General features: G+C 42.5%; 1 protein-coding gene across 13 annotated transcripts in view; it reads left to right on the forward strand.

Moving 5' to 3' along the window:
* The window catches only part of ZNF268 (zinc finger protein 268), a 30,775-nt gene that overhangs the window by 4,965 nt on the left and 12,597 nt on the right, over positions 1-13,213 (forward strand). For 5 of the 13 annotated variants that reach the window (XM_055240005.2, XM_063614778.1, XM_055240003.2 and 2 more), the window contains exons 3-5: positions 1,699-1,899; positions 5,655-5,781; positions 6,074-6,169. In XM_055240005.2, coding sequence (XP_055095980.1) covers positions 1,699-1,899; positions 5,655-5,781; positions 6,074-6,169 — 424 coding nt within the window. Of the gene's footprint in view, positions 1-1,691; positions 1,900-5,654; positions 5,782-6,073; positions 6,170-7,612; positions 7,719-12,875; positions 12,954-13,213 lie in introns of those variants that run through there. The other 8 variants (XM_063614784.1, XM_063614783.1, XM_063614779.1 and 5 more) reach the window with 7 other exon arrangements.

A 13,213-nucleotide genomic window follows, 5' to 3' on the forward strand; every position in this document is an offset into this window, starting at 1 on the left:
AGGACTTGAACCCAGATAGTCTGGCTCTACGTGCATTTTCCTGGCCTGTGTACTCTATTTAGTCTCTGGATGTAGGTTGAGGATTTCTTAAGAGGCAGAGATTCTAGGATCCTAGACCCTGAAAGGTAGAGTGAAATGTAGAGTGGGTAGACTGTGCACAGTGTACAGAGAGAAGGCTCTGAGAGATAAGCTGTTGGTCTCCAGGGAAGAATCTTTTTTTTTGGAGACGGAGTCTCACTCTGTCGCCCAGGCTGGAGTGCAGTGGCACTCACTGCAACTTCTGCTTCCCAGGCTCAAGCAATTCTCCTGCCTCAGCCTCCCGAGTAGCTGGGACTACAGGTGTACGCTGTCACGCCTGGCTAATTTTTTTTTTTTGTATTTTAGTAGAGACGGGGTTTTACTGTGTTGCCCAGGCTGGTCTTGAACTCCTGAGTTCAGGCAACTCACCCGTCTCAACCTCTCAAAGTTCTGGGATTACAGGCATGAGCGACCGCGCCCAGCCTCCAGGGAATAATCTTAATGTTCGTTAATGGTGAATGATGAAACATGATGGAATACTATTCAGCAACAAAAGGAACAAACTATTGATATGTGCTATGACAAGCATAAACCTCGAAAGCATTATGCGAAGTGAAAGAAGCCAGACACAAAAGACCACATATTATATGATCCCATTTATATGGCACACACATGCATGTACATATACTTGGCAATCCCCCTTCTTTTTTGTAACACAAAAGCTAGCTTTCTGTATGTACTGTTCTTTTCCTTGTCATTATCACTAAGAGTATATGTTGATCATTGTATTATACCAATACTGGCACATAGAGGTTGTTCGCTCCCTCTTCCCTATCTCTGTCAGCTTTTACTGGCTGTATAGATGGCCCATAGTGTTTTCAACCAGTTATGTAGTCATAGATATTTGGGTTATAAAAATGCCTCGGTGAACAGCCTTTTCATGTCATTTCATTCATTGTTTCTTTTTCTAATTTTTTATTGCTTTTTTTTTTTAGGCTTTCCCCACTTTTCACCTGTGCTACCTTCTAGGTTGTCAGTGCTTTTTTGTGTTCCTCCTGAATTTAATATTCATTTCTGAATTTTTTTTCCTAATTTATTTATTTATTTATTCTGATATTTCTTATTTCACATTTTCCAGATGTCTAAGCATCTACTTTCTAGGCTCTTTTATTTTTTATATATCTGTCCTTTCAAAGTTTTGTTTTTCTGATTTCTTTTACTTCATTTTGAAATATTATGTTAACAATTTTTGTGTGGTCAGATATTTTGGTTATGTTTTTATTGTCTATCAGAGCCTCGTTTGGTTCCTTGTTCCCTCATAATAATGTTGTATGGGTATTCCCACTGCCCTCCCAAACCAGCCTATTAAGACGCCATTTGGTTTGTGGCAGGAAGTCCCTGTTTGGAGGCTAGGATGAGCCAGGGCATTTTTCTCTGGCTTTGCTGTTTGACGGTCTTGCCTCTATTTTTATCATGCAGTGCTCAAAACTTGACCCGAACTCTTGGTGCTAAGCCTTGTCAGGAAGCCATTTCTTTTCTGCCTCTAACCCTGCATTTCCTGAAGTTAAACCTGCCTTGTTTTCTAATGTGTTTCTCTCACATTTATGTGATGTGACCCCTATTTCCTTTTCCCAAAAGGAAATAATGCTCACTAAAGTAAATTCGCTCTTGAGTCCACAGGTCCCACCTCTCCAAGAACGAAACAGTTCATGGGATAGGATCCGAAAGCTTCAAGGTCAGGAATCCATCTTGGGCCAAGGGACTCCTGGTCTGCAACCTCTCCCTGGAGCACCCAGGCAGAAGCAGAAGAGTCACAGAACAGAGAAAGTCCTAGAGTGGCTGTTTATTTCCCAAGAGCAGCCAAAAATCACCAAGTCCTGGGTGAGCTTCTCATTTGTTTATTCCTGGTGTTTTCTTTTTTTTTTTTTTTTTTTTTTTTGAGACGGAGTCTTGCTCTGTCGCCCAGGCTGGAGTGCAGTGGCGCAGTCTCGGCTCACTGCAAGCTCTGCCTCCCGGGTTCACGCCATTCTCCTGCCTCAGCCTCTCCGAGTAGCTGGGACTACAGGCGCCCGCCACCGCGCCCGGCTTATTTTTTTTTATACATTTAGTAGAGACAGGGTTTCACCATGGTCTCGATCTCCTGACCTCGTGATCCGCCCGCCTCAGCCTCCCAAAGTGCTGGGATTACAAGCGTGAGCCACCGCGCCCGGCCCCTGGTGTTTTCTTTATTACTTTTTTTTTTTTTTTTTTTTTGGTGCAGAGAGGGATGGAGATCCTTAGGTCAGAGGGTTAAGTTAATCACTCCTCAGTTCAGTTCAAAACCCCTTTGCCTTTTTTTTTTGAGACAGGGTCTTGCTCTGTCGCCCAGACTGGAGCGCAGTGGTGCAATCATAACTCACTGCAACCTCAAACTCCAGGCTCAAGTGATCCTTCAGCCTCAGCCTCTTGAGTAGCTGGGACAGCAGGCAAGTGCCACCATGCCTGGCTGATGTTTTTTATTTTTAGTAGAGAGGAGGTCTCCCTGTGTGGCTCAGGCTGGTCATCAACTCTTAAGCTCAAGCGGTCCTCCTGCCTCAGCCTCCCGAGGTGCTGGGATTACAGTCATGAGCCACTGTGCCTGGCCCATGGCCCTTTTATCATCACTGGTTCATGTAAGGTCCTTATCTACCTTTATTTATATATTCTCTTATTTCCTCATACTCAATTTTCATCTCCTTCCCCATCCCCAAAAAGTTATTTTGTATTTTATGTGTATCCTTTTTTTAAAAAAGTGTGTGTTTACAAAGTATGTATTGTTCTGGAAGCTTGTTAGAAATGCAGAATATCAGAGTTCACCTCAATGCTGTTAATATCAGACTCTTCATTTTAATAAGATTCAGTGATTCATGCTCATTAAAGTTTAAAACAAACTTACCGTGAAGCCTATATTCAAATTTTTACCTCGGGTGCTTCTTTTACTTCCAATATTGGCTTGCTTTTTTGCTCTCTTAATGCTTACTTTTGATGAACAGATGCTTTTTTTACTGAATCTGGATTGCAGATTTTTTAATTTTATTGCTAATGATTTTTGTGTCCTATTTTTTTCTTATCCTAAGCTCATAAAGATCTTTTTCTTTGTTACTTTATTACTTTACCTTTCACTTTTTGATTTACAGTACCTTTGGGATTGAGTTCAAATCTGTGAACACAGGGTCCCCCCCATTATTTAGATCTTTGATTTTTAAAAGTCAATGTTTATAGTTTTGAGCATACAGATCCTACACAGATATTTTAGATTTATATGTAAGTTCTTTCTGTTTTGTTGTTGCTGTTGTGAATAGTATCAGTGTCTTAATTTCTTTTTTTTTTTTTTTTATGAGATGGAGTCTTGCTCTGTCACTCAGGCTGGAGTGCAGTGGTGCAATCTGGGCTCACTACAGCCTCTGCCTCCGGGGTTCAAGCAGTTCTTCTACCTCAGCCTCCCGAGTAGCTGGGACTACAGGTGTGCACTACCACACCCGGCTAATTTTTGTATTTTTAGTAGAGACAGGGTTTCATGTTGGCCAGGCTGGTTTCAAACTCCTGACCTCAAGTGATCCACCTGCCTCGGCCTCCTAAAATGCTGGGAATACAGGTGTGAGCCACGGCACCCAGCTAGTTTCTTAATTTCAAAATCAAATGATTTATTGCTGTTATATAGGCATATAGCCAACTTTTATGTATTGACCATGTATCCTGTGACCTTGCTACGTTCACTAGTTAGTTCTAGGAACTTTCTTAGATTTTTTGGTATTTTCTTCATAAACAGTCGTGTCATCTTAATCTTTTCGTTGGCATCTTCAGTTTCCTTACTCTCTGTGAAAAAGGACAGTTTTGTTTCTTTCCAATCTGTATGCTGTTAACTACAAATTTTATTTCTTTAATAGATATATAATTATCAATTAAGCTTATCTGTTTGTTTTTTTGAGATGGAGTCTCGCTCTGTCGCCTAGGCTGGAGTGCAGTGGCACGATCTCGGCTCACTGTAACCTCTGCTTCCTGGGTTTAAGCAAGTCTCCTGCCTCAGCCTCCTGAGTAGCTAGGACTACAGGCACGTGCCACCATGCCTGGCTAATTTTTTGTATTTTTAGTATAGAGGGGGTTTCACCATGTTAGCTAGGATGGTCTCGTTCTCCTGACTTTGTGATCCGCCCGCCTCAGCCTCCCAAAATGCTGGGATTACAGGCGTGAACCACAGCGCCTGGCCCAAGTTTATCTGTTTTTGAGTAAATTTGGTAATTTGCGTCTTCCAAGGAATATGTCCTTTTCATCTAACTTATCAAATTTATGTGCATAGAGCAGTTATTCTTTTCATGTCTGTGAGTTCAGTAATGATAACTTCTTTTCATATCTGATACTTGTCATGTGTGTCTTCTATTTTTGCTTTGACGTAAGTTTTCCTTTCATTTGTATAAATGCCTAGGGCGTAGTTGCTGGATTATATGGTAAGACTGTTTAGATTTGTAAGAAGTTGCCAAACTGGCTTCCAAAGTGACTCTACCACTTTTCATTCCCACCAGCAATGAATAAGAGTTCCTATTGCTCCACATCCTGTCCAGCATTTGGTGGTCAGTTTTCTGGATTTTATCCATTCTAATAGGTGTGTAGTGGTGTCTTACTTTTGTCTGGATTTGCAATTCCCTAATGACATATGGTATTGAGCATGCTTTGTTTGCTCATTTACCATCTGTATATTTTCATGTTTAGGTCTTTTATCCCACAGAGTGGCTGCTACTTATTGCAGTTACCTTTTTAGTCCAGAAAGTTTTAATGTGTCTTCTCTTCTGGGTACCGATAGTACCCTTTCACAGATTCCATCTGACACTGTCAAATAGCCTTGCTTCCTTCTTCCTTTGTGCCCACGTTGTAATCTGTGTTCTTTTTTCTTAGCTTCTTTGACTTTCAGTTGCATTTGCATATGTAACTTTTCTTTCTTCTGCAGTGCTGAAGGCTTCTTTGCTGCAGGACTCTATTTCATTCATGTTTATATTCCCGGACATAGAGGTTGGTAACTGTATTGCAGATGTAGGAGTGATCAGTCGAACTTGTTTGCCTGACTGTCCTGCCTTTAGTACTGAAGGTCCCATATCTGAGCACCCTTGTATAGATGGTTTCTAGGATAGCTTAAAACTTTAAAGAGGCTGGGTGCGGTGGCTCACGCCTGTAATCCTAGCACTTTGGGAGGCCGAGACGGGCGGATCACGAGGTCAGGAGATCGAGACCATCCTGGTTAACACGGTGAAACCCCGTCTCTACTAAAAATACAAAAAAATCAGCCGGGCGTGGTGGTGGGCGCCTATAGTCCCAGCTACTCGGGAGGCTGAGGCAGGAGAATAGTGTGAACCCGGGAGGCGTAGCTTGCAGGCAGTGAGCCAAGATCACACCACTGCACTCCAGCCTGGGCAACAGAGTGAGACTGTCTCAACAAAAAAAAAAAAAAAAAAGAAAAGAAAAGAAAAAGGAAAAGAAAGATGACTGATTTAATGCACATTGACGCATGTTTTCAATATAATTTTTGTTCTCACAAAGTTAAACATAAATAATGGACACCCTAAACAGCTAGTTTTCCAAAAACCTAGTAAAATAACTTGAGATTGGATGAGAATATTGTATTTCAGGGACCTTTGTCATTCATGGATGTGTTTGTGGATTTTACGTGGGAGGAGTGGCTGCTGCTAGACCCAGCACAGAAGTGCCTGTACAGGAGTGTGATGTTGGAGAACTATAGCAACCTGGTGTCCCTAGGTAAGTGCTGCCTCCCTGAGGAGGAGTGTGCTCGATCTCCAGGCTTCTTCTTGGTTGCTGAAAACTGGAGGCCTTCTGTGAAATACTTAGTGATTTTGGACTTAGATTTTAAGGCCAGATTTTCTTAGTTCCCTATTGGCAGCAGAGTATGCCAGTTGAATGGTCTTTACTTTGCCAAATTGCAAAAAGGCAGCTTCATCATGCTACCTCCAAACCAAATCTTTGCCATTCTTCAGAATCTCTGAATCTCATAGCTGTTTGTTCCAGGCTGTCTGTGATTTTCTATTTATAGGGTATCAACACACCAAACCTGATGTCATCTTCAAGTTGGAACAAGGAGAAGAGCTGTGTATGGTACAGGCCCAAGTTCCAAATCAGTCCTGTCCAAGTGAGTGATGGAGACAAATCTTTTCCTCTTTATTCAGAATTAGCATGAATTCCAATGTGGTGTGCTTCTCGTTTGTACTTTTCCTCATGTATTACCATGCGCTGTTTTTTTTTTTTTTTTTTTTTTGAGACAGAGTTTCACTTTGTTGCCCAGGCTGGAGTGCAGTGGTGTGATCTCGGCTCGCTGCATCCTCTGCCTCCTGGGTTCAAGCAATTCTTCCGTGTCAGCCTCCTGAGTAGCTGGGATTACAGTTGTGCGCCACCATGCCCGGCTAATTTTTATATTTTTAGTAGAGATGGGGTTTTGCCATGTCGGCCAGTCTAGTCTCAAACTCCTGACCTCAGGTGATCCTCCTGCCTTAGCCTCCTAAAGTGCTGGGTTTACAGGTATGAGCCACCATGCCCGGCCTTACCATCCACTCTTAATCTTCTCGTTGGCATCCTTATTTCCCTCCTTACTCTATCTTGGTGATAGACTCATTTCATTATGCATTTTAGCAAGCCTTTCCTCTTTCCTTCACTTGATGTGACTCTCATGCTCCTTCTCTTTCCTTTCTATATTTTGAAAATTACATTTAAATCCATTACACATAAATTCAACAACCACAGTCCCATCTTCCTTCTTTTTGAAACCTGTTAGTAGATTCTACCCCTTTTGTGCTTCTCTATGCTAATGGCTTTTTTTTTTTTTTTGAGATGGAGTCTTGCTCTGTGGCCCAGGCTGGAGTGCAGTGGCGTGATCTCGGCTCACTGCAAGCTCCACCTCCCAGGTTCACGCCATTCTCCTGCCTCAGCCTTCCAAGTAGCTGGGACTACAGGCACCCGCCACCACGCCCGGCTAATTTCTTGTATTTTTTTGTAGAGACAGGGTTTCACCACATTAGCCAGGATGGTCTCGATCTCCTGACTTTGTGATCCGCTCACCTCGGCCTCCCAAAGTGCTGGGATTACAGGCGTCAGGCACCGTGCCTGGCCTTGCTAATGGCTTTAACATTATCACTCTGTACCTTCTGAGCACATTCCTTTGTCATTTGATAGTGTCCATGATCCTGCAGTGACACCTGTTGATCCTGCTCCTGTGCTGCATGACCGAGCACTTTTTCTCTTCATGTTCTACTGGGCTTCTCTTGCTCTTCTGAATCCAAGGGGTCTTTATTCTTCATTTCTCTCATATAGTGTAACTTTTAAAAGACGTACATGTTAGCCGAGCATAGTGGTGTGCACCTGTTGTCCCAGCTCCTTGGGAGGCTGAGGTGGGAGGATTGCTTGAGCCCACGAATTTGATGCTGCAGTGAACAATGGTTGTGCCACTAGACTCTGGCCTGGGTGATAGTGAGATCTCGTCTCAAAAAAAGAAGACTTCTGTCTGAGTCCATTTGTGTTGCTATAATAAAATACTATAGACTAGGTTATTTTATAAAGCACAGAAATTTATTTCTCACAGTTTTGAAGGCTGGAAAGTCCAAAGCCAAGGTGCTGGCAGGTTTGGTGTCTGGTGAGGGCCTGCCCTGTGCTTCCAAGATGACGCCTTGTTGCTGCATCCTCTGGAGGTGAGGAACACTGTGGGACAGAAAGAGGGGCAAAAAAGGCCTAAGGTTGTTCCCTCAAGCCCTTTTAGAAACCACTAATCCATTCATGAGGGCACAACTTAATCTTCTCTTAATACCACCACAATGGGGATTAAGTTTCAACATGAGTTTTAGAGGGGACACATTCAAACCTTAACAACTTCCATTTGGAAGATTTAAGCTCTTTTCCTCTACTGGTAATTGATAGCCACACTGATCTTTTATCTGCCCTTTGGTCCTGGTTTTTATTGTTTCACTGGCATCTTCCTTGTACCACTCCCTGGCCTCGTTTTCAGAAACTGGAATCGTCTCTCCCACTGCTCCATAGCCTTCTTCTCTTTGTTTATCCTGTTTTTTAAATTTTAAGTTTTTTTTTCCTAACATTGGGGAAGTCAGCTTGAATTTCCTTTCTGTGCAGGGCTCCCTTACTAATTTTGGTACAGTGTGTTAGCATTTTGTTCCTTTAAAAAGAGGTCTTTTAAAACCCTCATCATCTCAATTCCCACTCAAAACGTGGCCAGTATTATCATGTCTGGATTGTATTTAGCTAAATTTATTCATTTTACTCTTTTTATACTAATTCATCTACGATGTTACTGTCAGATATATTTCCCTGAACACCCCATTTATTCTATCACTAGCATGACAGCATAAATCAACAGTTAGTCCTTGCATTACTAGGATTGTTTCAGCTGCAGTTGTTGGTCAATCCCAGACCAACTAATTTAAGCAGAAGTGATTTATTATTGCACATCACAAAAGGTCCTGAATTGGGACAGCTCCAGGATCAACTAAGTGATTGACTCACTCACTCACCAAGGGCCCATCTAGGTATGTTGGCATTTTCCTTAGGTTATCTTCTTTAATGGTCCTCAGATGGCTCTTGCAGTTCTAGTTGATGCCTGTGGATATACCAGTGGCCAATGAAATAAAAAGGGCTGTTTCTTCACACATGAGTCTGTCAGACAGGAAAACTCATCCCAGGAAGTCCCAAGCAGACTGATCATGTTCAACAGGCTAAATTTTTGTCACATGCCCCTGTCTGAGGAAGGCTCTGGAAAGGGAAATGGCGCTATCTCTGTTGGCTCAGATAAATTATGCTTTACCTTTTGGAAGCGGGACTGGGGATAGAAATGGGTCCTCACTTCCCTGACTGAAGCACATCACCCAGATGGAGGTGGAAAAAAATCAGGTTACTGCCAGCCAGGAACAGGGCAGAAGAACTATTGAGTAAGCAGCACTGTCTGCCTTCACCTTCCTTGGCCAGGCAGCACCTGTCACACCCTTCTTCCCAGCCATGCATCTTCAGATATTTGCTGCAACCCATACGTTGGTTCTTGTACTACATTAACACAAGTCTAGGATCCTGTTCACAGTTAGAGCTGGGAGTAGTTCTTTATGGTCTATAGACCTATAATTAAAGATAAATTAAACACATCCAGCCATCCAAAGGTAGAGGGATAGAGACAAGTCTACGGTCCCCCAGTTCCAGGAGGGCAGCAGCAGTGAACACCACATGGTAGCCCTGGTTTACACTGTTGGCCTTGTCAGAATTTCTTTCTGTGGCAGTGAAATAAGCTACCTGGTGAACCTTTGTTTCTGCGCTCCAAGCATAAATTCCTTTTCCATCATCATTTGTGATTAAACTCGAGATGGTCGTTGGGGAGACTGCTTTTGTGTAGCTTCAGAATCTCAATTCTCTTGGTGTATATTTGGGTTCCCAGTAATTGCCTTTGGACCACAGCCAGGAACCATATTTAATATGGTCTTGAATCATGTTTAAATAATCTTCAAGCTTAAGAATGCCTGATCATGTTCAACAGGCTAAATGTTTTACAGGAACCATGTGCCAGGTGCAGTGGCACATGTCTGTGATCCCAGCAGTTTGGGAGGCCAAGGTGAGAGGATCACTTGAGGCCAGGAGCTTAAGACCAGTTTGGGAAACATAGTGAGACCCCAGCTTTACCAAAAATTTTAAAAAATTAGGTGGTCATGATGGCTGTTGCCAGTAGTCCCAGCTACTTGGGATGCTGAGGTTGGAGGATCAGTTGAGTCTGGGAGGTTGAAGATGCAGTGAGCAACGATTGCACCACTGCACTTGAATCTGGGTGACAGAGAGGGATCCTGTCTCTTTTTTGTTTTTGTTTTTTTTTTTTGAGATGGAGTCTCGCTCTGTTGCCTAGGCTGGAGTGCAGTGGTGTGATCTCGGCTCACTGCAACCTCCACCTCCCAGGTTCAAGCAATTCTCCTGCCTCCCCCTTCCAAGTAGCTGGGATTACAGGTACGCACCACCACACCTGGCTAATTTTTGTATTTTTAGACAGGGTTTCACCATGTTGGCCAGGCTGGTCTCGAACTCCTGACCTCAGGTGATCCACCCGCCTCGGCCTCCCAAGGTGCTGGGATTACAAGCATGAGCCACCATGCCCAGCCAACCCTGTCTCTTAAAAAAAAAAAAAAAAAAGGCTAGGCGTGGTGGCTCATGCCTGTAATCCCAACACTTTGGGAGGCTGAGGTGGGCGGATCATGAGGTCAAGAGATCAAGACTATCCTGGCCAACATGGTGAAACCCCATCTCTACTAAAAATACAAAAATTAGCTGGGCATGGTGATGCATGCTTGTAATCCAGCTACTCGGGAGGCTGAGGCAGGAGAATTGCTTGAACCTGTGGGGCGGAGATTGTAGTGAGCCAAGATCACACCACTGCACTCCAGCCTGGCGACAGAGACTCCATCTAAAAAAAAAAAACAAAAAAACCTGTCTTTTACTTTCTGGGTTTGGTATTCCCTGATTTTTTCAATTCTTTGAACTCTACCTTGAGGTGTCAAGTATAATCCTGTTTTTGCCATTATTGTTACAAAGAGCATGCTGTAGAGAAGAAACATTAGATTTCAGATGATGAAAGCAGAGATACAGGAACCAAGCAAAGATAAGGATGGGTGTGTTACCAGCATCAGAAGGAATGGAAGGATAGCCGGGCGCGGTGGCTCACGCCTGTAATCCCAGCACTTTGGGAGGCCGAGGCGGGCGGGTCACGAGGTCAGGAGATCGAGACCACGGTGAAACCCCGTCTCTACTAAAAAAGACAAAAAATTAGCCGGGCGTGGTGGCGGGCGCCTGTAGTCCCAGCTACTCGGAGAGGCTGAGGCAGGAGAATGGCGTGAACCCGGGAGGCGGAGCTTGCAGTGAGCCGAGATTGCGCCACTGCACTCCAGCCTGGGCGACAGAGCGAGACTCCGTCTCAAAAAAAAAAAAAAAAAAAAAAAAAAAAAAAAAAAAAAAAAGAAGGAATGGAAGGATAAAGTACAGGGTTTGATAGTTAGGATGGCTTCAGTATCCATGAACTATGAAAGTCTACCAAAAAAATAGTGACAGTCAAACACAGGAGCAAATCTGATTCTAGGGCACAGAGTAATTATTCACTGGCCTATTTTCATTTTGTTGGGGACAGTTTTTACTATAGGACCATTTAATAATATCACTCCTTCTCAAGCCATTGTGAAAACCAAAAGTGCTCATATTTATTTGTCACTGCATTAACAGAAGATAATGCCTCAGTAGGGAATTGATGTTTGAGGAGATAGAATTTGATGGTTGTATACAAAATGAATAAAGAGGGATCAGATTTAATAGGAAAACTACCCGCAGGTTTTCACAGTAAACCTAGAGTGAGATGTTAAGATCCCCTGATCTGCTCTGCTTTCTTTTAATATCCTTTTCTTTCATTACCCTGGTTAGTATGTTGTTTTGGGGCATCTGTCTATTTTCTACTCAACCTCCAGATATTTCCTGTTGTGACAAAGGACTTGATCCTTAGTCTTATTTCCTATCTGTTTTCTGTCTTTCCCTTTTTGTTTTTGTGTTCACTCAGCTGTTTGCCTACCCCGTGCCCATTCTTTTCCATGCCTGCTAGAGAAAACATCTTCAGTCTCTTTTTAACTCTTGTGGTAGTTGCCTCCATATTTCTAAATAATCAGCTTATTCTGCTACACCTTGGCTTTCTCCCCTAATGATTGCTTAGTATAGAAAGGTGATTTACTTCTCTTTCACTCTCCTCCCTCCATACCTTCCCACCGTATACACACTCATGATGGAGACATGTCTCTTTTCATGTTCCCATGCCTCCATCATTCTGATACAGTTATTTCATATTTCTGGTTAAATCTGTCTTCAGTTTTTATGTTGGTAGGACTGTAATTCCTGTTTATAGGTAAATCATGCAAGTATACAGTGATTTATTTTTGTTTCTAAATTTGTATTTTTTCTGTAGTTAATTTTTTGCTTGTTTAATTTTGTTATCATTAATGTATTCATCACATATTCAATTCCAGACTCTCCTTTCAGTATCTGAATATTCTTGGCTGATACTTTCAGCCAAATTATTAATTGTATTCCTTTTTTCTTCCTAGTGATATTGACTGCTAAGTTTTTCTGACTTGCTTCAGAGTAGCTTAGTTTTTTTTTGTTTTTTTTTTTTTTTTGAGACAGAGTCTCGCTGTCGCCCAGGCTGGAGTGCAGTGGCGCGATCTCGGCTCACTGCAGGCTCCGCCCCCCGGGGTTCACGCCATTCTCCTGCCTCAGCCTCCTGAATAGCTGGGACTACAGGCGCCCACCACCTCGCCCGGCTAATTTTTTGTATTTTTAGTAGAGACGGGGTTTCACTGTGTTAGCCAGGATGGTCTCGATCTCCTGACCTTGTGATCCGCCCACCTTGGCCTCCCAAAGTGCTGGGATTACAGGCGTGAGCCACCGCACCCGGCCAGGGTAGCTTAGTTTTTTTTAAGGCCTGCTGTGCAATTTTTATCCTAGGATCTCTTTTTTGATTTTATTTTCTATATCCTCTGTCATTTCTTTTCTTGGAGCAACTCAAGAGTAGCTTCCTGGAAAGGGGTGATACAAACATTGAGACCTGTGCATCTGAAATTGTTTTGACTTTATTCCTCATTGCTCTGTTTTCTGTCCTCTAGTTTTCCTAATGAGAAGTCTGATGGCATTCTAATTTTTGTTACATTGTAGAAAGCTTTGTTTTTGTTTCAGTTTTGATTTCTCTGAATGGTTTTAAGAACTGCTTCTTGTCCTGTTAAGGAATGATGTTCCCTCTCGGTTTATTTTTATCCATTTACTAGGTATTGAGATGTTATTCCCAGGAGGACTGGGAAGTAATCTGCATTGTTCTCTGCCATTTCTCCAGAAGTTAGCATAGTGTTTGGCACATAGTAGGTATTTAATAATTATTTTTTGAATAAATCTAATGTTCATAGATCCCTAATGACATCTTTATGTTATCTTCATTGTTCCTTTTGCCTATTTTGCCTTCTTTATCCAATATGCAAAACTTGTAAACTTCTTATCAGTTTACTATGCCTGTCTTCAGTTTGGTTTTTCTTTTTCTCAGTACCCAGTAGTTTGAGTGTTTTTATACCTGAGAATTTATTTATATTCAGATCTGATATCTGAAACTAAAAACCTCATGATA

Source organism: Symphalangus syndactylus, chromosome 13, assembly GCF_028878055.3.
Source record: "Symphalangus syndactylus isolate Jambi chromosome 13, NHGRI_mSymSyn1-v2.1_pri, whole genome shotgun sequence".
Taxonomy (NCBI): domain Eukaryota; kingdom Metazoa; phylum Chordata; class Mammalia; order Primates; family Hylobatidae; genus Symphalangus; species Symphalangus syndactylus.